A 24,973-nucleotide genomic window follows, 5' to 3' on the forward strand; every position below is an offset into this window, starting at 1 on the left:
GCACGTGACAGGGATCAGGGACACGTGGAAGGGACACAGGTACTCTGTGCTACCACTGCATGTGCTACTACAGCTCCTCCTGGCCCCCAAGTCCCTGTCAACCACGGAAAAGCCAACAAAGCCCCACACAGGCAATTAGGGGATATAATTAGAAATGGGTGGCTGTTCCCATGGTGAAAAGTAGCAGGGCAGGGAGCGCAGACCTGAGCAGCTCCACAGCCCTGTCCTCCTCTGTCCCAGGAGGTGGCTCAAGCCCTGGCCAGGGTCAGCAGTGTGAGCTGGCTGGGGAGCACAGCATCGTGCCGGGGAGCGTGGCACCGTGCCGGGCACACACCAGTCCCTGTCGGCTGCAGGATACAGCAAGGTGCAAGCAGCGTGTCAGCCAGGAGCCACAGCCCCATGGCCCTGTGTCCCCAAATCTCCCCAGAGCCTGGGAAGTGGGTGGGAAGGGTCAAGCCCCTTGTTTTGGCTCCCACAGGCTCCCCAGTTTTGGCAGGGAGCTGCCTCGCACCTCCCATGACCACATCTGTGAGGGGTGACTGGAGCATCCCTGCAGCTAGCCGGGCTGTTGTCAGATTGTGTAGGGCTCTGGGTAGTCTCTAGGCAGCGGCTGAGCATCTCGAGGTTTGCCTGGACCTGGGGGAGCACCCCACACAACTTGGGGACCCATGCCAGGGCAGAGCTAAGCCACTTCTCCAGTAGCAGTGCAGGTTTAAAGCTTTGGGAAATGCTGCCTGTGATGGAGGGACCCATAGCTCCATGGGTTCCCCAGGTGCCCGGGGGATGTACCTGATCCCCAGCCCTCCCACGCCAGCCAAGGCTGCACTCAGAGCCTAACGTCAGCCTTTCCCGGGACGTGGTGTTCCTGCCGGCAGAGGACACGGGATGGGAGATGGCTCCCAGCCTCCCCCAAGCCCATGGCCCCATCCTCCTTCCCCAGCCCCAGCAACAGCTCCGGCAGCTGCCTCAGTGGCAGTGCCCTGGCAGGGGTGGCCCTGCTTTCTAGCAAAGCCAAACCTTGAGCTGGCACTTGCCATCCCCTGGGGGCTCACCCGCTGCCACCCCATCTTGCCCTCTGTCCCAGGCCAGCCCCCACCCTGACCGCAGCTCCCCCCCGGCCAGTTAATCCTCCCATCAAATCATTTTTTTTGTGGGATTTCAGGGAATTTACACCTCACCACGGATATTTCCCTTGGAGCCAGCCCAGGGTAAATGTTTGCATTCCCCGGGTTTGCAAATAGGGCCCTGGAAAATCCTGCCCCTGGGGACACCAAGGGCTAGGGCACTGCTGTGCCCTGCCCTTGGCCACACTGGGGGGTCACCATGGGGCTACGACCCCCCCAAGCCCCGACAGAGCCCACCTCCTGGGAGGGACACTAACCCAAGGCAGCTTCCAGGAGCACCCTAATTTGCTGAGCTGCAAATGAGGGAAGCTTGATTAACCCTTCCCCACCCCTGAGCAGCACAGCCATGGGAGTGGAGGACACCGGACGCCAGCCCCAGCCTCCCCGCGGATGCTGCTGGGGTGATCCCTGCTCCTGGGGTCCCAGCACCCCGCTGGGGGGGGATGGATGTCACCTCGGCTGGCAGCCCTGCGCAGGGTGGGGACATTGCCCGGCGCTTTTCTCACCCTGCAGGTTTTAATTCCCATTGTCCGCCGCTCAGATAACGCCTTGCATAAAACCCTCGGCACAATACGCGGCTGTTCGCGGGTGTCCCCACGTCCCTGCCCCGCCGAGATGCCAGCATGGCACTGCCACCACCCCACCCCCCCTCCCCGCCATCCCCCCCCTCCCGCCGCGGTGTCCGTCCCAGTGCCCACACGGTTAACGCAGCCCTCGGTCCGTCCTTCCTCCCGCACGTTGGCTCCCCCCCCAGCTCAGCCCAGCAGCTATTTCTCGGCTGTCGGGCTCGGAGGTGGCAGAAGGCGACAGGGAGAGGTGTGTCGTGTGTGTCCCCTCCCTTTCCCCCCCCCCGGCAGCGCTGTCCCCGGGGGTGTGAGGAGGGTCCCCGCACCCCACGCCCGCCCCGGCCATGGGGGGCTCGTCCCGCAGCGCCTGGATTTTGCCCCTTTTCTTGGCTGGGCTCGTCCAGCCGGGGCAGAGCCAGGAGAGGGAGAAGGTAAGAGGGGGGAAAGACATCCCCCACTCCCCTCCCACGGGGGCTACGGGGAGGGATGGAGTGGGGATGTGGCAGCCTGGACACCCGCCTGTCCCCAAGGCTTGCTGCAGGGCTCCCAGGGGCAGCAGTGGGGGCACGGTGGCCCTGTGACCGACGCCCCCCCCTCGCCCCCGGTGCGGGTGACTAAATCACGGGGAGGGGGGCTGGGGTTTGTGAGGTAGTTCTTGCAAAGGGGGAATCGCTGTCGTGGGGTTGGGGACAGAGAGGGGCAGAGCCGTGTGTGTGTCCCCTCAGTGACCCCCACAGGGGCAGAGCACGGGGCTTTTGTTCCATGCGCAGTGTCCAGGGGGGTGCACCCGTGTTTGGAGGGTGGGGGGACCACTGTGTCCCCCTGACCCGGCGGGCAGAGAGCAGGGGTGACTGTCACCCCCTGTCCGGCCACACTCCCCACGGCGGGCGAGCGAGCGAAGTGGAGACCCACTGCGGGGATCTAACTGGCCCCACGGAGGCTGAGCTCCCCGGGCACAGCCCCTGTGACTTTTATCTCCTTCCAGCTCCCAAAATAGCCCCTCGGTGGCACTTGGGTGAGCTTGGGTGCCCTGATGGGAACGGGAGATGGGCTCCCTTGGTTTAACCCCTGCAGTGCCGCAGACAGAAGCTGCTCCACCCCGGCCCTTCCCTGCATGGGGCTGATCCAGTCCTCATCCCTCCTTGCCTGAGCACTGGGCACCCTGGCTGCCCCAGCCCCCGAGGGGTGTGGGGGGGATCCTGCCCGCCTGCAGCCCTGGGGATGGTGTCCCCGTGCCAGCTCAGGCTGTTTTCCAGCCTCTTGCCTTCCTGCCTGACCCGGGCTGGGTAAACATCCCTCCAGCTGCAGCCAGCCCCGCTGGCCGGGTGTGCACATGTGTGCACACGCATGTGCATGCACAAGCCACCATCGCGACCTTGGCTGGCCAATGCCAGCGGCATTTGGGGCAGGAGATACAACACTGGCAGCTGCCGTCTCAGCCAGTGCCAGGGCTGAACCTGCTGCGCGGGTCGGCGTGGGTGGCCGTGGGGCGGGCGAGCGGGGTGGCTGGCAGCCCCCAACTCGCTCCCATGGGATGCTCCTTGCCCCACAGGTGAAATGCTACGGCTCGGTGCAGGGCACCATCTACGATTACGGGGCCCTGACCATCGATGGGGACGAGTACGTCCCCTTTAGGAAGTACGCGGGGAAGATGGTGCTCTTCGTCAACGTGGCCACGTACTGAGGCCTCACCCTGCAGTACCTCGGTAAGGGTCCCGTGGGGCACAAGCACCCTGGGAAACACGGCAGGCAGCGTCACCCGGGCGTGCAGCCCTTGGCAGGTCCCCACGGGCCATCCTGCCCTGGGGAGCTGGGGGAAGGACGGGGTAATGCCTGCTCCCCAGGACCTGGCACAGCCAGGGATGCTCTGAGGGGGTCGGTGCAGGTGTGGGGGTCCCCTGCTAACCCGTCCCCACCTCTGCTTGCGTGCAGAACTGAATGCACTACAAAATGAGCTGGGGCCCTATGGGCTTGTCGTCCTGGGCTTCCCCTCCAACCAATTTGGGAAGCAGGAACCCGGCCAGAACTCTGAGATCCTCCCTGCGCTGAAGTGAGTACTGCGGCGGGGGCTGCAGGGCACCTACCCCCCTTGGCTGGGCTGGGGTCCCCAGCCGGGTGGTGGGTGCACAGGCTGCAGCTCCTGCTGGCTGCGGCTCCCAAAAGCACAGGGCTTGGGGGTCCCCTGGTACCCCCATGCAGCACAGAGAGCTGCCCATTGCATGATGCTCTGCCCACCCTCCCCTTGCAGGTACGTCCGGCCAGGGGGTGGCTTCGTCCCCAACTTCCAGCTCTTCCAGAAAGGGGACGTGAACGGGGCCAAGGAGCAGAAGGTCTACACCTTCCTGAAGGTGGGTGCTGTGGTGGTGGGGAGTGGGGCGACAGTGCCTAGCTTGTTTGGGGGGGGGCAAGGCAGTGATGTGCTGCCCCCTGTTGCAGAACGCCTGTCCCCCGGTGGCGGAAGAGTTCGGGAACCCCAAAAACCTTTTCTGGGAGCCCCTGCGGAACCACGACATCAAGTGGAACTTCGAGAAGTTCCTGGTGGGCCCCGACGGCGTGCCCGTCATGCGCTGGTACCACCGTGCCAACATCGCCGTCGTGAAGAATGACATCATTGCCTACATGAGGCAGCAGCAGGGCCAGTAGAGGTGGGGGATGCCAGCCTAGGGGGTGGTTTCCCCCCCCTCCCACTGGCACCCCCCTCGTTGTTGCACGGCTGCTCCCTGTCTGTCCCCTCCTGGGATGCTCCCCAGCAGCAGGAGCCAAACGCTGAGCCAGCACGCTGCCCCCTTCATCGCTCCCGTCTCTGCCACCCCCCAGCAAGAATGCTGGGCTGGGCAACCCAGTGGCAGAGACCTCAGTGATGGGAGGGGGATGTTTCCCAATAACCCCACGTCCCTTCTCCTGGCCACCAGCTTGCCCCCCTACCTTGTGTCCCCTGCTCCACCATCCCGCCTCTGCCAGGCAGCAGGGGGGACGCACGGGCTGGCTGCCCCCGGAGCAGAAGACCACGTCTCCATGAAGGCTTGGCCCGAAAGCCCCCGGTGTGGGGCGGGCCTGGCCTGATCCTGCGGGGCACGGTGCAGCTCTTCAGTGCATTCAAGCTGCCTGTGATCCCAGCGCAGAGACGTGCTCCTCTCCTGGCCGGGGATGGCCATTCCCTCGCCCCCCCTGCCGTAGAAACGCCAAATAAAGGCTCTGCAAACGCGCAGCCCCGCGTCTTGGCCAGGGGTGGGGGGAAGAATGGTGGGCACAGTGGCCAGCCTGGGGGTACCAGCAGGGAGGGATGGCTCCCAGCTAGAGAAACTCCTTTTTTTTTTTTTTTTTTTTTTTTTCAGGGCAGCTGCAAACATGGGTTTATCATCACAGCGCAGCATTTGGGGAGATGGTGGGGGCGTGCGTGTCTCATTGCAGAGCACAGGGGGACAAAAGGGGCTGGGAGCAGGGACCAGCCCCCAGCGATGAGCACGCCGGCCCATCATTCCTCCTGCTGTCATGCATGTGACAGCCACGCTTACAGAAATAGGGTTGGGTGGGTTTTTTTGTTTTGTTTTGGTTTTGCTTTTTTTCCCCATCCAGACTTGTTTTCCAGAGTGAGATTTGCTCTGTGCACGGGAGAGCCTGGCCCCAAGGCTGTTGCCACAGGGAAAGGCAGAGGGGGGAGCAGGGGTATCCCTGTCCTGGCAAAGGTGGTGGGGCTGAGCCCAGCGCCTGGAGGGAGGCATGCACTTGGGGCAACAGCTCCTGGGGTGCCCGTGCAGGGGTTGGGTTCCCCTCACGCTCACTCTAACCCCACGGCATACACCGGAGCACATGGGGACCGGCAGCCCTGGCATCCCTCCCAGAGGAAGCATCTTTCAGGATAAAACCAGAGAGACTCAGCTACACTTCAGTCCTTCAATAAATACAAAGACACCAACCACCCTCAGCCCGGGCTGTGGCCATGGCAGGCACCCGCCCGCCTGCAAGTGTGGCATCTCCCACCGCCGGGAGAGTCCCCTCTGCTGTCACCCGCTGCTCCAGAGGCTGAACCGCGCCGAGACCCACGGCGAAGCCCCTGGACCGCGGGGCAGCTCCTGCTGTGCTCCTGGGAAATGCCGGCTCCTCTTCCCTGAAGACCTGGCTCGAGTCTACAGTGGCACCAGGCCTGACGTCTCATGGGGAAGGGGACGGCCATGGAGGGGCTGACCCTGTGCTGGCCACCACCATGATGGCACCTCGGGTCCTTCCTTCGCACCTTCCCCAGGGGGATGCACTGTTGAGCCACTCCAGGCCATGGGTGCGGCCATGTCCACCACACATCCGCGCACCGGAGGAAGCTCCTAGATATATACACACGGGCACACACACACACCCTACTCCTCTTCCACTGGTATCACAGCGCAGCCGGTCCTTGGCATTAGGGCAATCCGGGACCTGCCTGTTCTGAAACACAAGAAGGGGGGCATGGGGTGAGCACAGCTCTTCAGGCCCAGATGAGCCCCGCGGGAGGGATGCCGGCCATGGGAAGGCTGTTCCCCCCGAGCACCAATTGCCATAACCCCACGGGATGCCGGGGCTCAGGCTGGTGCCTGTCTTCAGATGCTGCAGGGATGGCGGGGAGGACACAGCAGGGACGGACCCCACAGCAGAATCGCCCCCTCAGCTGATCAGAGGTTGGGGCTAAAGGGAAACGGCCAGTGCCTGGCAAGGTATCTCCCCCATCCCTCCTCCAAGTGTTCGGCCAGCCACCTGGGGCTTCCAGGGCCCCTTCCCTCACCAAGGGTCTGAGCCTTACCCAAGTCCTTGGGGACCGGTTTCACCCCAGCCACCGCCTGGGCATTCTGGCTGCGAGCCATGGCGCAGGGCGGGCGCCAGGGGTACTCGGGCTGCAGGAGGAGATGGAACAGAAAGAGCGATTTACCCGGGATGTGATGAGTCACGAGGCTGTGCTCCGTGTGTTCGATTGCCAGGGTGTGAGGAAGAGGGGGAGGAAGAGGGCTGAGCATTCCCGTGCCAACGGGACGCGTGTGCTCAGCTCCCTGCTTGGTGACTTGGTGGCCCTGGAGGAGCTGCTCGCTTGGCAGCGAGCACTGGACCCGCTCGCATGGGACCTTTGTGCTGGCACGGGTGGACACTCACCGGGGAAAAATGGTGGAAGTTTTGTCCTGGCGTGTGCTCGCCCGGCATCGCTGGTGGGTATCGGATCTGCTGCCACTCGTCGAAGCCGTGGTACATGGGGTGAGCCACGGGGGGACTGTACTGGTACTGGTACATTGGACAGGTAGGGCCCAGCGGCCCCGGCAGTGGCTCAGCGTGAAGCCTTTCTCCAGAAGCCTGTGAGGAACCCGGGAGATGCTGAAGAAAGCCCTGAAGACAGCCCACCACCACCACCACCCATCACCCGCCTCAGAGCTGCCCCTCCAAGAGGAGACGAGGGGCTGGAGCCCCTCCACCCGGGAAGGGTTTTTCCCCCATCCCCACCTGTTTGTGCTGTTTCAGCAGCTTCTTCAGCTTCTCCTTCTCCTCCTTCTCCCTCTGGCAGTCATCCTTGGAGGCCCGCAGCTGGGACAAAGGGGGTTAGTGCAGAGCCCACCCCGCCAACCCCTTGTCCGGGGGGGCAGGGGATGCTGCAGTGTCCCACGGGAATGCCTGCACCGGTACACCCCCCCCCAGACTCCCAGGAGGAGCAGGAGGAAGAGACGAGTGACAGGAGATGCTCTAGCAGTGACAAGCAGCAGCAAAACCACCGCTCTGGCCAGTCTGTCCCACCTCAGCCACTGCTCCGAGATGGGTACGGAGGCCATGACACGGGGGACAAGCACCTCTGTTGTAGCTGGGGGGTACGCAGGGCTCCCAGGGTGCTGCTCACCTGGTTGCTGGAGAGGACCAACTGCTTCTGCAGCTTCTCCAGCTGCTGCTTCAGCTCTTCCTTCTCCTCATTCATCCTTTCCCTGTCACTCCGCTCCCGCTGGAAGTCCTCCTCAAAAATTTTCACCTGGCAGGAGGGAGGGAGGGGTGTGGGTGTACCTGGCCGAGGGTGGACACCTCCCCCAAACACCCCCCCATTGCTGCGTTGCCATCCTTGACCCCATCAGCTACACCAAGCCCCAGGCAGGTAGGTTGGCATGATGGCCCACAGCTGTGGTCACTTCAGCTGAAGGCCTGGTAGATGCTGAGCTCAGTCCCCCCCTCCCACCACTGCGGCACAGACACACAGCTAGCGCTGCTGGGCTGCTCCTGGCCACAGCGGGCTCTTTGCTGGGGGTCCCAGGGCACGTAGCTCCCTTCCCATATCTACAGGAGCAGGAGCCGCACCATCCTGCCCTACCTGCTGCTTGAGGAGCTCATTCTGGGTCAGCAGCTCCTGCTGCGGCACCTTCCCGGCAGGCTCCATCGTGCTGGCAAAGATGGGTGGCGGGGAAGCTTGGACATTCAGGGCCTCCTCTAGCGCCTGGAGAGGAAGAGGAGCAGGGAGGGGACTCAGAGCAATGCGCTGTGCCCATGACATCTCCAGAGAGCCATGGGCACATGCCCAGCATAGGAAGTGGGTATAACTGGGCAAGAGCACAAGGGACTACAGACCCCCACATCCCCTTTGCTGGGAGCCTAAGGAGATGGGGTCCATCGTCTGACACAAGCTCCTGCTTGGGCAAAGAGCTGGGCAGGAAGGGGTTGATCAGGGTCAGTTTTGGATTTGAGAGAAGAGGCCGGAGAGCATAAAAGATGTTTTGCAGGGAGGGGTCGCGCCCTGGCCCCCACCTTGTTCAGCCTCTGGATTTCCTTCTCCTGGTACTCCCGCTGCCTGGTGACGGGAGCCAGCTGCTCCTGCAGGAACCGCATCCTCTGCTGCAGGTCCCTGACCTCCATGGCCAGCCTCTCCTTCTCCGCCTGCAGGATCCAGGGAGGTGGAATCATCCAGGGCAGGGTGACAGGGCCAGCAGCTCCCTGCCACCCTTCCCGAGGGACTCACCTCCTCTGTTTCGATCCGGGACTTGGCCAGGAGCAGCTTGCGGTCGAAATCCCGTTGCTTTTGCTCCCGCTCCGATTCGAGCTCGGTCAGTGCCCTGCGGGCCTCGGCCAGCTCCTGGTGCAGGTCTGTGACCTGCCAGGAGGGAGCGGGGATATTGGGCTGCCTGGAAGGACCCAGACTGGCAGGGAAGGAGGCACAGGCAGCCCCAAAACCTTCTCCCACAGCCAGTCTCCTCCAGGTCTCCCAGCCAGCACCCAGCAGAGATGCGTTGTCCGAGCACCCGGCCTTACCTTCTGCTCGTACTTCTGCTTCGTAACTCGGAAGTGCTGATCCCACTGCTTATTCACCTCCAGCAGCTGTGGGGAGAGAGGAGTGGCTGAATCAGAGCCCAATCCCTGTCTCAAGCCAGCCATGGCGGTACCCCAGCAGCCTCCAGGGGTGAAAGCACCTTGGGGACCAGCTGGATGGAGATCCCGGCTCCAGCAGCTCTTCCCTGTGGTTCCACAGCCCTGCCCCAGTCTCCCCATACCGTCCCAGCCACATGCCCCTGCCACCCGCTCCCACCCAGCTCCTGGCAGTGCCTCCCTCCCGGCCTGGTCCTCACCTCCCTGCGCTGGTGCTCCAGGATCTTCACCTTCTTCTCCTTGGCCTCCAGCTCTCCTCTGCCCGGTGCCTTCTCCACCGCAGCCCCGCTCTGCTGGACGCGCACGGGGGGGACCCTCAGGGCTTTTGCAGAGGCTGTGCCCGAGGCCGGCTGAACACAAGCCAGTTCCCCTCCCACGGCCTCCCCCATCCCCTTGAGACCCTGAGAAGTCCTGCCGGTCATATTGAGACAAACTGGGGTCCCGATTAAAATGAGGCCACCTTTGCTGATGTGTCAGCGGGCTCCCTGCCTCCTTCCCAGCCCTCTCCGAGGGCGATGCTGTTCCCTCACCTGCTGCTGCTCGGCAGCTTCCCTCTTCCCGCTGTCCTGGTTGCTCAGCGTCACCATCCTCCGGAGCTCCTGGTTCTCACACCTGCGGGCAGGTAGGAATGGGTCAGTGGGAAGAAGCGCCCAGGACAGCCCTGACCCCTCCTCACCCACCACCCTCACCTGAGCTTCTCCAGCGCCTGGTTTCTCTGCTCCAGGTCCCGCTCCAGCTTGGTTCGCAGCTCTTTGTTCTCACTGTGCAGTGTCTCACACAGCGTCTGGGGGGCAAACGCCGGCAGCATGAGGACTGCTGCCAGCCCCAGGAGCCTCCTTGGCCACCCATCTCCCACCAAGCCCTGGCACAGAGGTGGGTGTCCACCTCAGGGTGGACAGGATGGGCTTGGGGGGAGGGGGGAAATAAAAGGGGAAAAGCACCATGAAGAGCCCAGCCGGCCCTCACTCACCTGCAGGAACGATGTTCTCTGCTCGTTCTTGTGCACCTTGGTGGCCAGGCGCTTGAGCTCGGAGGCCATGTAGCCCATGCGCATGAAGACCTGGTCCTTGCTGGCCTCCTTGGTGCAGCCGCTCAGCGTGTTCTCCAGTTGCTGCAGCTGGGGCAGCAGGTTGGCGTCCTCGTTCAGTGGCTGCTCCAAGTCCTGGGGACGGGGAGGGGATGAAGCACGGTCAGATCGGTTCAAGGAGCATTGCAAAGTTCCCTCTCGGGTCAGGTGAGCCTCGTTGCCCATCCAGGGCCATGGTGTGGAGCTGGGCCAGCACTGAGAGACTCTGCAACAGCCCTCAGTACGCTGAAAAATTGCGTGGGCTTTGTAAAGGTTTGATTCCCAGCTGCTGGACACGGGACACCAAGTCCCCGAGCGGAGGGGGACATTAGAGCAGGTCTCCCAGCCCATGGATTCCCCATGCCCCTCGGCAGTCTGAGCAGACCACGCTCCCAGCGTGCTGATTGCAACAGAGGCATCTCCACCCCGATCCCTTCTTCCCCCTGAGCTCTCCCCATTGGCACCAGGACTAGAAATCCCAACTCCTGAGACTGTCCTTTCCAGGCATGCCCCAGCCCATACTGGGAGCTGAGGAGTGGTCTTACCCAAGCCTCCACCTCCTCCTTCCTCCCGTCCCCTGGCATGGCTCTGCAGCTCCCCTGCCCGCCACGGCACGCCAGGCGCCGGGAGCCCAGGCTCTTTGGCAGGCGGCAGTCAAGAGGGTGATGCATAAGATTTAAAATGGTGTCGAGGACAGCCCAGGTCAGGGCGCACCCACCAGCATCACGGCACACCCCCACCCACGCAGGAGGGGTGTCCCCAATGCGCTCATCCTCCCCTGGTGTGGCTGGTTAACTCCTCCATTGCCTAGGAGACACTGCCAGCACAACACAGCCTGGCCCGGTGCACGGCGGCACTGCCGGGTAGGAGATGGGGACGCACTGGCACACCTTTGCCCGCGCTGCTCCCAGCCCCGCTGACTCATGCGGCCGCCTGTGGGAATGCCCCGGGCATCACCGCATGGGGCAAGGAGCCCGGAGTGTCCCCAGCACTCCGGCCCTGGAGTTTACAACCCCAAAACTGCCATGGGAGGGTGTGTGTGGGGCACAGCATGGCCAGCTCCTCCCGCCAGTGAGGACACAAGCCCAGCCAGAGCGGCCAGGAGAGCCTGGGTATGGGCATGGGACCAGCACTCAGCTCAGGCACCAGCAGCCCATTGCCAAGCAGATGCCACCTCATTCTCCATCACCCCATGGCTGCAGCCCAGGAGGGTCCTACAGCCCCTCAGCCCCTCCTGGAGCCTCTCTGGCACACGTGAACAGGGGTGTGCAACGAGAGCATGTCCCCTTACTGGCATTGTGCGGTGCAAGCTGATATTCATCCCCCTTGGGCTCCCTATCCCTGCCCCCGTCCCTTCCAGCACACACAAAAAGCCAAAGTAGGTTGGGACGGGGCAGTACCAGCCAGGGGGACACATTTAGGTGGCAGCAAACGGAGTACATGGACGTACCTCGGCTGGGGCAGACCCTGTCAGCAATGACAGGTCTTGGAGAAGAGACCTGTTTTTCCTACCCAGTGCGGGCATCAGGAGCTGAGCGTCAGAGCATCGCTGACAGTCCCTTGGGCCGTCACAGCCCTTCCTGTCATTGTCACATGGCATCTGGGGACACCAGTGTCCCTGTCTGGCTGGGGCTGCTTTGTTGGCTCCATGCCAGGCAGCCCACCCAGGCCACTTGTAGGCGGGAGCCCTTGCCCTTGGAGGGCAGTCTCCACACTGTCCCCCCTCCCTGCCTTGGCCAGGTGAGAGGAGTGGTACATGCCGGGGCACATGTGCCATTGCTCCCGAGCCCTCCGGCCCCAGCGAGACACGGTGAGGACCAACCATGGGGTTGCGCGGTTCCCTCCCGCCTGCCCACGGACTGGCCAGGTCCCCTCATCAGCATCGGTGGCAGAGGCTGGGCACTGCAGCCTGAGCGTTGTCCCGGGGCTGGCTCTGCTCCCCACGCTCTGCCACACGTGGGGCTGCCTCTGCTCCGCTGGGAACACCCGGGCACAGTTTATCCCTCCTCTGCGGTTTGCCCAAGGGCTGCCTTGACACAGGTCCCCCAGTCCTGCCTGTGCCTGCCGGCAGCTACACCACCGGAGCACGCTGCGCCTGTCTGCACACCCTCCCGTGTCCCCAGTACCGCCACGACCACGCCAACGGGATCGGCTCCCCACCTGCTGCCCACCAAATCCTGCAGGTACCAGGGCACTCACCGCTCTCCCGCTCTCCTGGGGAAACCCCTGCGCTTCTATAGCGACGATCTCGAACTCCGAGGAGGATCCCTGCAAGGGGAGGCAGCCAGGTCAGGTCTCCCTGGGGAATGGGAACTCAGGACGCCCACCACACGGAGACAGGGACTATTGGGACAGGAGCACAGCTGGGAAGCTGACTCCTCCTTTCAGATTTATCCCCATTTCTAGAGACTAAAAGCTGCCTCCTTTCGCTTCAACCAGAGGGAGGGTTTCCCTCCAGCCATGCCAGCACCAGCTCCCACGTTCCCCAGACTCACGCTTGGAGGAGATTTCCGTGTTTCCATGTCCGGCTGGGTGCTGCCTGGGGTGGCCTGTGTGGAGCTGGGATCAGGGCCGACGGCTGCGGAGAGGGGAGAGGATATAGCAATGAGCCTTTTGGAAAGCAGAGCCTCTCCTCGTCCAGCATGGGGATGCAGAGAGCGGGCACGCTGCAAGGTCAGGCACCGATGGATGGTTTCTACCCCAGCTATGGGGACAGGACAGAAACCTCCCTCCAGGAGAAGGGAGGATGGCAGTGGTTTGATACACCCCAGAGATGACAGGGCTGCAAGAAAACTCCACGAAAGTTTCCTTCACACCCTCTCCCTTCCCCTGAGCTCAGAATCCCGAGCCATCAGGTCATCCCTCCTCAGGGAGGCTCCTACCTCCAGTTTCCACCAGGTCCTCCAAGGAAGACGATGCCATCAGCATTTTGTTGTCCTTCACGAGATCCTCCGCCTTCTGCCGCAGCTTGGATGCCTCCACCTGGGACTCCTCCAGCAGCTCTCCTGTTGTGGACAACAGAAAGATGCTCCATCTCCCTTCCCTGAGCGCCTGCCCTGCAGCAGCTCCATCCACCAGCACCAAGCCCCCTGCTTGGGTGCAAAAGTGCCCAGCATGGTCCTTCTTCATCCAGAAACAATTCTTCTTGGCCAAATCCAACGCAAAGCTACACCAGTGGCTCACTAGCTGCAGAGTCCCCCACGCTGACACTCAGAGGGCTGGTTACGAGAAGCAGAAGGGCAGCACTGCATCTCTCAGAGGTCTCCTTCGCTTCCAAGAAGAGACAAATTTAAGCCTACGTGGTGGACTTAAGGATACAGCCTGCCCGTTTTGGGGTCTGGCACCGGCAATGCAATCCTCTCCCCACCCCGGGCGACTGCTTCCACGCCAGCATGTCCCGGACACAGGTAGGGGACACGGTGACACAACGGGAATCATGAGGCAGGTGGAAATTTAGCTGCAGAAGCGGGACTCGAAAGCGGAAGTGGGGTCATGAGACCGAAAGCAAAACCAGGGGAGGGTGGGGGAAGGCGGCTGAGGAGGAGAAAGGGGGTGGCCTGACTTTGCTGGAGCATTTCAACGCTGGCACATCCCTGCTGTTGTGGGGAGCACCCAGCACCAGGGTCTTTGAGGAGCACCCAGGAAAAGCCCCCAGCCCAACAGGGACTGCAAAGGTAGGGGCTTTCATCAAAGGCAGGAGAGATCCCAGCATCTGCAACCCGCCACTGCAAGACTCTGGGAAGCTGACCTTGCTCCATCACTTGCCTTTTTTTCAGCCATTTATCCCACCATAAAGCATCCCAGGAGTTCAGCAAAAGTTTTGCTCCCTCTACGACCCCGTGTGAAAAAGCCCAAACATGCTGCTCAACCCCCAGGACGGGGAGAGCTCTGCTACTGCCCCAGTGCCAAACCCCCACCTTCTTGCAGCCCCCTTCCTCAACACAGCCAGAAACCCCCAGGCTCCATGGGAAGAGCCTGGGCTGCCCCAAAGGTGAACCTCGTTGACCCCCCCCCAGCAGTTACCGATAGACTTGATCCCCTGCATCTTCTCCTTCAGCCGGGTGTTCTCCTCCACCAGCCGCTCGAAGGCTGTGGATCCATTCTCCTCCGTCCCCCCACCAGGGTCGTAGATGCGGTAGGGTCTTCTCCCTTCCATGCCCGCCATTCAGTCGCCTACCTCCCAGCCAGGCATCCCTGCAAGGCAACAGGGCACAGCGTCACCTTCCTCTGGCCCCGGACGGCGCTGTGGTCCCCTGGTCCCAACCACTGGGAGGGTCTGGGGTGCCGTGCCGGTGGAGGCAGTGCTGCCTCACTGGTCACCAGCCAGCAGAAAAGTGTCCCAGGTGAAGGCACTTCCCCCTTCAACCCTGCTTAGGGTGAACGTGCCGGGGTGACTCACGGCCATGAGAAGTGTCATGAGAGGAGGCATCACCAGCAGCTCCACTCAGGGCTGGCTCTCACCCCTGCGGGGCGCGGGAGTCCCCGCGGAGGTCACAGCCACCTGCCCCTGCATCTCTATGGGGACAGAGACCCAGACCAGGAGCATCCACCCACACCAGTGTGGACCCGGGGACTGTCACCGGGGCATCCCACCTGCCACAGGCTATTTTTGGAGGGCAGAAAGGGTTGTGGGGAGCTGTTTGGGGACAGGCAGCGTCTGCAGCTCCAAAAGCCTTAACCTGCAGCTGGTGGGCAGTTTGGGCAGCACCAGGGGGGCACAAGCCCTGGCAGCCAGGCAGGGACCCGCTCTGCCTGCCGGCTCAGCCAGAGAAACCGGCTGCCGACAGCATGGCTTCCTAAATTGGAGCGCAGGGAATAACCAGGCATGCGCCGGGCCAGGAGCGAAGTATGAGGAGAGGAAACACCCGCACACATCGCGCTATTTGCTTTTTTAATTCCTCGCATTCATCCCTCCCCTTGCCCAGGTCTGGCCTGGGGGCGGCCGGGCACCATCCTGGCCCCAGGTTTTGCCCATCTCCCGGGGGTGTGATAAAGCAGCTGCTGCGAATTACAGCCCAACTTATCAAAAATATACCCCTGGCGCCAGCTTGCTACAAAGCAGGGCAGAGCAGCAGCTGAGGCAGCTCTGGGGGCGATGCCAGCGGGCGCTGGTGTGCTGCCGGGGGACACCACGGGAGCACCCCCGAGTGCTCCCCCCTTCCCAGGCAGCTGGGTGCTCACGAGCAGGAGGGGGGGCTTTTTGAAAGAGGAAGGGGGGAAGCCCATACCCGAAACCGTCTCGACCTCAGACTAATGCTCATGCCACGAGCGATCCGGGGTGATCACCGGTTCAGATGACCTGCCTGCCAGGGAGCGGCAGGGACTTTCCAGATGACAACTGCCACCTGGCAGCATCTGCAACTGGAGCGGCAATTAACACCCGCCTCGGTGGCAGGTAATTATGTACGGGCTCAGTGGCGGTCTGCTTTTGGGAGATACAACTGTCGGTAGCTCTCGCCTTCCTCCTCCTCTGCGGGTGCCACTAAACCCCCCCATTGCCCGCAGCCCCCCATGGGGAGCCGGCACGCTGTCCCAAGCAGCCGGAGGTGGTGATGGCCGGGAGGTGCCCAGCTGCAGAGAGGGCCGAGCAGCAGCTATTTCTGGAGCCCATAGCAGCTGGCAGGAAGCTGCAGAAGAACCGGGGCGGTTTCCGTGCCGGGGGTCCTGGCGCCAGGCAGCATCATCACAGCCAGTATGAAATCCCCCCTCCCTACCCCAGGATGAGGAAAACTCCCGGAGCAGACCTGCTGGTGGTCAGGATGGAGCCCAGTGTGGTGGGGTGGCATGCACATGGCCCGGGGACCTGGCAGCACTTCCACTGCAGGGAAATGCCATCGCCCATGGCCATGCTACTGGCCTGGCCAGCCCGGTGGAGGACGGGGACAGTGTCACAGGGCAGGCTGGGGACCTGAGCCTGTTTCTCACGGGTGTCCAGTCACCACGTGCTGCTCCAGATCCAAACTTGGGGCTCTGGGAAGAGCTGGTTAGCAAAGCTATCCTGCAGCGAGCATCTCGTGGGGTGTCCGTGTCCTCTGCCAGGACAAACCCAGGTGTGGGTCAGGGAAGGTGAAGAGCTGCTCTCTCACGAGGGAGCCTTTCCTCATGCAGGTGTACAGCAGCCTGAAATACCAGCCCTCATTTTCTTGTACTCCAGACCCCAAACTGGGAGGTTCTCCACCTTGCCCCACAGTACACACAGGAGGTCTCCTGCCTCCTGCTCATTCCTGCCCGCGAGGTGACGTGGCACCAAACACCCAAACCCAAGTTGCACTGACCACCTTGCCCACCGGCAGAGCTCACCTGCAGTGACCTCATATTCTTCCAGCTGGATGGAGCCACCAAAAGCCTCTGCCATTCCCAAATCACACGGTTTTATCAAGGATTTTTCGACCCAAAGTCTTCACCCCACCAGGCAGACAGCAGCAGAGCTCTTTTCAAACAGCAGCTTGGGGAGAGGACCTGAACTATCTCAGAAAGCACAGACAGAAGCACACACCAGCCACGCATTCACCAGCAAACAAGACCCAGCAAGAGGGGAGGGTTTCCACAGCATCCAAGCCCATCACTGGGGTCAGGGCAGGTTTGCCCAGGGTGAAGGAACACCCCATTTCTGTAAGGAGCTGCTGGGACCAAGCTGTCACCCTGGGAACAGGACCCTGGACCAAGTCGTTGTTTCCAGTCCTGGTTTGCCTTTTATTTTTCTCCCTTAAGAGTTCCGAAAGGTGAGATTCGTAGTGAAAAATCTCATGTTTCAATAAAAACACCAGGGGCGGAGAGAGAGGACTACAGATCAGCACCTAACGATGGTTAGAAACACAAAGCAAACACGACTAAACCACCGAACCACCAGAAAACACTTCCCTTTTTGCCCATCAACAGTTTCTAAGCTAATCTGCCAGTATTTCACAGCCCCGGGGGGGGGGGGGGGGGGGCTAAGGGCCAGCCACGGACCGTGGCTGCCCGGCTATAGCTTGCCGGCTGCATGCCCAGCCACCGGCAGACGCTGCCAGACGCCGCGGTCGCCCGTGGGCGTTGCTGGTTGCAAGCGGAGCACCGAGACCTTTAGGTAGTAAATTTTTATGACAACTCAGCAAAAGGCGAGAACGAGAGCACGAGAGGGCAGGGGAGACTCCCAGGTGAAGACGAAAGCAGGGTGGTTTTTTAAATAGCTGTGCTGCGGTGGGGGAACGAGTTGGCACCGTGTAGCCATGGCCAGGCTGTTCCCCACTGTGCATCACCGTCAGGGCCACCGGTGCCGCAGCCATTGCCACACCGGCCATGCAGAAGCAGGAGAAGGAAACGATTCCTTTAAAATTACCGAACAGCTGAAGATACAAAGGCAGAGGATGCAAATCCTGCGCAGCGAGTGGGCTGGCACCGCCGAAGGTTCGCTTTCGGCAGCGAGCCCTGGGGTGGAGACAAGCCTCCCAAAGCCACGGGCTTGGCAACCCATCAATTCCCATCCCACAAGCCGTGGTGGGGGCTCAGCCCAGCCCTTCGGAGAGTGGGGTTTTCCTTACCCCGGCACACAACATTCCCAGGAAGTCTCCTCCCTGCCAGGATCACACAAGGCGAAGGCAAATCCCTGCAGGCTGCCAGCATCGTCTTCCCATGACTGGGGTTGCCGGGCCCCCGGCATCCCTCCTCCTCAGAGGAAAAGTGTAAGTCACTCAGATAGACTCTAGAGGGATTTATTTTTTTTTTTTTTATCATTTTACTGGAAATCAGCAAAATGTCACAGCCCCCAGGGCAGTTTCTTTTCCTCTCCAGAGCTCCAGCAGCTCCCCAGCCAGGGACAACCATTGCTGGGCAGTGGGGCTGGGCTGGTCTGCGGGGAAGCAAAAGCAGAGCTGGCTTTAGGAAGAAGCAATAATAAGGAGAGTTTCTGGGCGCTGCATGCCACTGGGCTGGGAGTAATAAAAGAGGAAAGGAGCCATGGCAAGGCTGATGTCTCAAAGGGAAAGGTCTGAACCTCCACTTGAAGCAGTTTTCTTCCCAGCCTGGTCAGCTGCGGAGAGAGGGTGGGAAAGGCATGAGCCCCGTCTGAAAAGCAGCAGATGTTACAGATGTGCTCCAGGCAGAAATCCCACCCTCGCCTGAGAAACCCACCTCCCGCAGAGGCTTCGCAAAGCAACCTGCTTCCGACGAGGCCGCCAGACTCGGCGGCGGTGCTCCCCTGCGCAGCACGGCGGGGTTTTACGCAAGACCCTGTCTTTGCTACAAAGACATCTTGCCTCACGTTGCCTGCTCCGTTTCTTCCCCCTGCAGAGCTCGGAAGCTGTCATGGCTGCTTGACACAGCACTCAAAAACAGAGCAAGGCACAGGCCACCCCTTTTCCTCGCAGCTCCAGCATGACCCAGGCAATACCCGTCCAACCTGGCGCGCTGCAGCCGGGCAACAACCAAGCAGCAGAAGACAGCAGCACCACAAAGTTACACCGACAAAGCTTCCTCTGCCATCCAAAGCGTAAGAATTGTTGCTTTAAAACGAAATCTGCCATGCCACGGGAGTAGATGGTTCAGCTTCCTCCACCCACCCGTATTTTGTACCAGCTGCCGGCAAGCGATGACCCACAGCCCTTGTGCTAAATAGGGCTGTTTGGCGTAGGTCAGGCCGAAAGGGTGTCGTGGGATTTCTTGCAGAGCCAGGAATGATGCCAAAAGGCTGCAAAAAGCTTCTCCTCTTCACTGGTTGCTTACCTCGCCTCGCCACAGAGACACAGCTCTCAAGGACGTGCCGGGCGGGAGCCTTCCTGCTTCCCAAACTGGACCCAGTCCCCAAAGTCCAGTCTCCCAGCTCCGGCAATGCTCCGGCTGCCTCTGCCAGCACTCCCAACGAAATCCGCACTCCAAAAGAGCTTGTGGCAGCAGAACGGCTCTTACTCGCCCAAGTGGATGGAAATAACGAGGCAAAGGGAAAAGACTGCATTTGCCTCCCTAATAGAGGGGACAACCTGTGCCGCGGGGCACCGAGGAATGGGACAGCCAGATCTCCCAGGGGGCTGCAGGTCCCCACCAAGTCCCGCCCGGAGCTGTTTTCACCCAAAAGCAGGGCTGACGGGCAGCACCTTTCTCTCCTCTGCCCCTCCGTGGGGGCCTTATCCTGGGGCGGAGGGAGGGGGGATGGATGGCAAGCTGTGCACCACCTACCCTAAGGAGGAGGGGAGCCCGGTGGGGATGCTCCCAGCCCCGCTGCGGCTATTCCAGCCTTGGGATTTGGGATCCGCATCTGCTGTGGACCCTCCATCGACTGGGGGGGGCTCCCCGGGTCGCCCGCATCCCCGCCCCAGCCCCGGGGCATCGCCGGGGGAACCCGGGCTCCCTGGCAACCATCCTGCCCCTCCGGGAGCGGCGAGGGGAGCCGGCAGACCCTGTCCTGCTCCGGGAGAGGGGAAACCGAGGCACGGCACGACTATCGCGACCCACCCGAAGCACCCGGGCCGGTCCCCGGGGGACGGCGCAGCCCCGACCTCCTCCGGGGTTTCACCGCACGGGCCCGCAGAAATCGGCAGCCCAGGAAGCGGCCAACACGCAGCTTCGAGCCCCGCCAGCCCCTCCGCACCGCCGGGACCCTTCGCTGGGGCGGCACGACCCGGTGCCCGGTAAGACCCCGGTGCCCCAGGCTGCACCCCTCTCCCTAAGGGCGGCAGAGCGCCCGTACCGCTTCGAGCTCACCTGCCAGCGCTCCCCCGAGGCGGGGCCGCCGCCGAGTACCGTTCCCGGTGCCGGTACCGCACCCGGTACCGCTCCGCTCCGCCGCCAGCACCGGAGGAAGCGGCGGGGGGGGGAAGGGTAGCGATTCCGCCCCTGGGAAATTCCCAGCCTGACGGGCAGGCGCTGCAGCCAATCGGCGCGGAGCGCAGGATATAAAGAGGGAGGGTGGGGGAGGCCGTAAGGAAGGTGGTTTGTCATGGCGGAGCGGGTGGTGCGTGCGTCGAGGTTTCCTGGGGCTGCGCGGGGTCGCCCGGCCCGGCCCGGCATAGCGGGGCCTTGAGGGGCGGAAGGAGCCGGCCTGCCTCCTTCTCGGGGGGGTTTTCCGCTTGCTGGGGAACGGCAGGTCCCGGCGCAGCAGCGGCTCCCCGGTTTATCGAGAGACAAAATGGCGGGGCCGAGGGGAGGGCAGGGCCCAGCCGCCGCTCCTTCCTGCCGCAGGGGGGAGGCGGAGGACACCCCCTCGCGCCCTTACACCCCTGGTGCCGCGTGTGGGGTGCAGGCGGTTTGGGGTGGGGGGGGAATAGCTGAGGGGAGGCTGTGCTGAGGAGACCCCGGGTCCTCGGCTGCTCGGGCAGGTGGGCCGTGGCAGTCCCAGGCTCTCCCCGCAGGCCCGGGAGGGAGGCCTGTGTGCTCCTGTGGGGCTGCTGAGGCTTACCACATCTTTCCTCCTCGGCACCTAGAGCAGGGTGAATTCCCCACCGAGTCTGTGTCTCTGAGTTAATGTTACACAAGGAAATTACACCACCACCACCACCCACCCCCCCCCCAGCTGGAGCGCTTATTGTCAGGGATCCTTTTCTTCTCTGCTGCTGCTTTGATTGTTGTGCATTCATGAACAACAAATCGGCCAGAGGAGCAAGAACCACAGGGAATGCCTTCTGGTTTCAGGTAGCTCTTTGAGACTTGCTCTGTAGCTACCTGATTTTCTTTCTTGTGTTGGTTTTGCTACAAGGAAGGTGTTTTATTCTTCTATAAGAACAACAAACCAGAAGCAAAGAAAGCCTGCTGTAAGCAGACATGCCGCTTGCTCTCTGCCTGTACTCCTGACATTTCCTCCTTAGGTGGCTGTTGCTGGGCTCGCAGAGGTGTCCTTCTGGCAATTGTGCTGTTTCCAGCTGTCCCAGTCCTGGCTCCCTACTCAGCTCTGTTCTGACGGTTCACTGCATCTTGGTGATGTGATGTTTTGGGTTGTAAAAATTAAAAAAAAAAAACAAACAGCAAACAAACCCAACCCAAAAAAACAAACTCCTTTCCCTGTCTGTTCTTTGCTCCAACCAGGACATCACCCTGGCAGCCTGGCTGGGTTATGAGACAGCTCAGCGGATGCTGAGACCCCACCGTGTTCTTTGGCAGTGCTTCTGTCTGAGGTCTCAACTGGAGATGAGACAGCAGGGCCCCGTGCCCAGCCAACATCTCTTTTGTTTCTCCAAAGGACTTGTTTCACCCCAGAGGCCCAGCACTATTCTGTAAACCCTTGGAAAACCTCGCTTCAAAGCTAAAGGCAATCCCACAGAACCAGAAAGCATCTTGTTTATAAGATAATGTCTTAGCCTGCAAAAAATAGCAAACCCCTGCTCTATTTCTGTGAGGAGAGAAGGGGGATGGCATGGCCCTGCTTCGCAGCGCTCTGGGCTGGCAGCCGGAAAGTTGCCTGCCTTCCCCTCGCTCCATCTTGGGCACGCTTGCACCGAGAAAAAGCATCGCTTTACTCACCCAGCCGGGTCGTGGAGAGGCTCGGGGCAGTGAGAGCCCTTTGGGCCAGGCACTCTCCAGCTGCGATCCCCAAATGCAGGGAGGCTGGCCCAGCTGAGCTTACTTTTAGGCATGGAGAAGGGGAATTCCCCATGATGGAGGCCCCAGACAGCCTCTGCGTGGTTTTGATAAGGAGCCAGGCACCGCTTAAAGGGCTCTCCTGTGCCGTTCCTTCCAGGGACCGCTGAGCTGTGTCAGGTATTAGTCAGCAAAAGGAGGGGGGGGACACAGGATTGTGGAGGCTGTGATTCACTTTTGGACGACATCATTCTCCTCTCCTGGTTTCTGAGCAACTTCACCCGGTTCACGAAGATGTTGCGCTTGTCCCCAGGGAACCTGCTGCATCTTGCAAGAAGCGTCATCATTGTTCCATGCACGTTTCCATCCCATTCTTGTCCATCGCTGAAGTCAGAACAGGATGCGTCTTTCTGGGGGAGTGGGGAAGAGCTGGCTCTGCTGGTGGAGCCAGATGGGTGATTGTGTGCCAGGGTTGCAGGTAGTCCCTGGAAACCATCCACCATGACTGATGGTCAGAACCAAGGAGCCAGCTGGTTCTGGAATATACACCAGGGATTTAAGTGTTTCTGTTTTACAGAGGCTGATTCCAGCTCCTCACCAGCAGGCACAAGGTTGTACCTGGCAGGGAGTTTGGTCTACACTCGCCTGGTGCGAACTGCGAGGACTGAAAAGCGCCCTGCTTTGGTCTGGCTGGTTTGGGTGGTAGCAACATGGGTGCTTGGCAGGAAGAGTGAGGAGACACGGGGTCTGGGACCTGCCTGCAGCCCAGGTAGCCGTATTGGTGGCCAGCTGATGGCGTGCTCTCACCAAGTGCCTCTCCACCTCTCTAGCCAGATGCTCTTTGTGTTTCTACCTGAGGTCGCCAGGATGAATTTCACTATGAAAACCAAACATTCTTGATCCCATCGGGTCCTTCCTCATTTCTTCAGTCCCACTGTGCTTCCAGGAGAGAAAACTCACCTGACGGCAGCTGTGATTCATGAGCACGCCTGTGTGGATGTGAAGATGTGTTCATAGCTGACACTTTTACATACTAGGGTGTTTTTTTTTGGCACAGAGCATTGAGTTCAGCACCTCCAGTGGAGACTCATTCACATGAAGGAATCCCAATTGCTTCTGTGTGGCTGTGCTGCGGGAAACCGGATGAGAAGGAGCACAGGAAGCGGAGCCCTCCTGCCCTCTGCTCCTGCTTGTTTCGGATCAGGACTATCTTCCTCCAGGGGTGAGCAGGGTGGATCTTGTGCATGTCCAGTGCTGCAAATCCCAAGTGGAAGCGAGATCCACGTGCCCTCAGTGCTGCTGGGCAAACAAGGCACATTTCAACCCTACTGGGGCGATGGGGCCAGCCAGGGCTTAGCTGTCACTGGTGGCTGTGCCAGGGAAGATGGCCCTGGAGCACGGTGGGAGCAAAGGGGTGGCTGCAGAGCAGGTGGTGGATGCAGCTGGTTTGGCACAGCACCCCCAGGGCCGCTGGTGGGCTTAGCTCTGCGGGGGGCTGCCCGTGGGTGCCTCTCGGCATCAGGAGTGGGTTTCCCTGGGGATTGCTTCTTGTGCCGCGCTGATCAGATGGGTCCCCGTGCTCCGGCAGTGAAGGGAAGCAGAAGGCCAGTGACGCTGTGGGAGGAAGCTCCGGCCGCAGGAGGGGATTTCCAGAACACTGTGATCTGCTGCCTATGCAAATCAGGAACTCAAATTAACCTGGCAGTATGGGAGGGCTCTGGGATGGAGGGCAGGGGAGGGAGCCTGGAAGAGTGGGCTGCCAGGAGAGGGTAGGAGGGAGCGTGGAAGAGATTGGGGTAGGCGAGGGGTCAGCAGAGGCATGGAGAAGGGAGATGCTGGGGAGGGATCTCCCTCCTGCCAGACCTCCTGCAGCACCCTGCCTTTGCGGGGGGTCAGAGTCGCACCGTGGCTTTCCAGGGATGCCAGACTGCTTTCACTTTGCTGGGTTTACCCTCTCGCTGACTGAGAGCTCCCTTCTGCCTCTCCCTCTGGCGTGTGAGGCAAGGCTCAGTGTCACCTACTTTGCAGAAGGAGATCACCACCTCCTGCCTTCCTCCACAGCCTCGCCGTTCTCCCCCTCCCTCCTCCACAGTCAGCAGGGGATGGGTTATGGTGGGACCTGGTGCAGCCCCACCGCAGGATATGCCAAGAGCTGTGGGAACTGGGTCCAGGAGCACTCAAAGGATTTCCTTGCGTGCCTTAAGCTTGGGATTATTCAAAGTCCAAATTTGCAAGATCAACAACAGGCACAAAGGGGATTTTCCCCTCTTCCTCTGTCCCCGAGCCATGTCTCAGCCAATTGCAATGCCTGAGAAAAGAGCTCGTCAGCAGTCATCATGTCCTGGAAAGCCAGATATGGGGATGACGGTGTGGGGAGAGCAGCCTCAGTGAGCTCAGCCATTTCCCCTGCCTCAGCTAACCATGGAGACCAGGCTGCCCAGTGAGCGGCATGTGGATGTGAGGGGCATGGCTGCTTCTCCTTTCTTTGGCTTGGGAAGAACAGCTGAAGAAGAAACCTCTGCCTGTTCCCAAGACTCAAGGCTGGGTTTCTCCTCTCTGAGGGAAGGGGAAGGTGTTGGGTGGGATGGAAGTGGCTTTCTGATGTTGCAGCATTGGGCCAAGGACCAAGACCAACATCCCGTGTGTCTCTGCATCAGATATGGCTCCTCCCGGGGTCTGGTAGTAAAAAGGATCTGCACTGGCCCTGGAGCTGACTCAGAGGGAGAGGTCCAACCCTCTGCACACCGAACGTGGGCTCGCGGGGTTTTTTGGATGTTGCAACCTGTGAAATCTGGCATTGGCTTTGCCTGGAAGTGAGTCCTTGCCCCTAGCGTTGCTGGTCAATGTGCAAAAGCCGTGTGCCAGGTGCTGGTGTGTAAATCCCAGACCCTGGCAGCAGCTTCTCTGCGGCAACCTGGAAGGCTAAAGCATGGGTGGCCAGCACAGACCTGCCTCCAGCCCTTGCCCTGCTCACAGCCTTTCTAATTCTTCCCCTTTTTTGTGCCCATCGTTTTGTCCTCCCCTTCCCTTTCCTTGCCTTCCTTGAACCGCTTGCCTTCTTGTTGATCACAGAGGCAAGGCATGAGATTGGTGCCTGATTGCCCTCGGATTGGGCTGGTTGGAGCAGAGGTGTTCCTGGAGAGCCATGCTATGAAGCACATTTTCTCTAGACTGGGATGCTACGGGGACAAAACTGCTTTGTCTGCAGAGTCTATGACCTGCAGGGTTTCATGGGCAAAACAGTCCTCACTCAGGGGAATTTTTATTTAATTTATTGTCAGTTAACACAGGTAGCTAGTGAGTGATTTGGGCATTAAAAAAACAAGCGTTCTTCCTTCCTCAGGCTTGGCTTAAGCCAAACATATTCTTTCGCATTCCTA

General features: G+C 61.0%; 2 protein-coding genes across 4 annotated transcripts; one reads left to right on the forward strand and one right to left on the reverse strand.

Moving 5' to 3' along the window:
* The first annotated feature begins 1,910 nt into the window (after positions 1-1,910).
* GPX3 (glutathione peroxidase 3) lies at positions 1,911-4,898 on the forward strand. Its single transcript, XM_082489810.1, has 5 exons — positions 1,911-2,121; positions 3,243-3,396; positions 3,623-3,740; positions 3,939-4,038; positions 4,127-4,898. Exons 1-5 carry the CDS (start codon positions 2,035-2,037, stop codon positions 4,331-4,333), a joined length of 666 nt encoding a protein of 221 aa, XP_082345936.1. The 5' UTR covers positions 1,911-2,034; the 3' UTR covers positions 4,334-4,898.
* Positions 4,899-5,570: 672 nt separating this feature from the next.
* On the reverse strand, positions 5,571-19,905 carry TNIP1 (TNFAIP3 interacting protein 1). 3 transcript variants are annotated; one of them, XM_082489808.1, is made up of 18 exons: positions 19,785-19,905; positions 14,133-14,303; positions 12,992-13,114; positions 12,605-12,687; positions 12,309-12,377; positions 10,014-10,205; positions 9,733-9,827; positions 9,574-9,655; positions 9,244-9,333; positions 8,930-8,995; positions 8,640-8,771; positions 8,429-8,557; positions 7,998-8,120; positions 7,539-7,664; positions 7,151-7,231; positions 6,809-7,003; positions 6,465-6,555; positions 5,571-6,112 (listed from the first exon to the last, which is right to left on the reverse strand). In XM_082489808.1, the coding sequence occupies exons 2-18, from the start codon at positions 14,272-14,274 to the stop codon at positions 6,087-6,089; spliced, it is 1,845 nt and encodes a 614-aa protein (XP_082345934.1). In that variant the 5' UTR covers positions 14,275-14,303; positions 19,785-19,905; the 3' UTR covers positions 5,571-6,086. The 3 variants fall into 3 exon arrangements, with proteins under 3 accessions (XP_082345934.1, XP_082345933.1, XP_082345935.1); XM_082489807.1 differs by having other exon boundaries at positions 9,244-9,336; XM_082489809.1 differs by lacking the exon at positions 9,244-9,333.
* Positions 19,906-24,973: the final 5,068 nt, after the last annotated feature.

Source organism: Vanellus vanellus (genome assembly GCF_965231255.1).
Source record: "Vanellus vanellus genome assembly, chromosome: 13".
NCBI lineage: Eukaryota > Metazoa > Chordata > Aves > Charadriiformes > Charadriidae > Vanellus > Vanellus vanellus.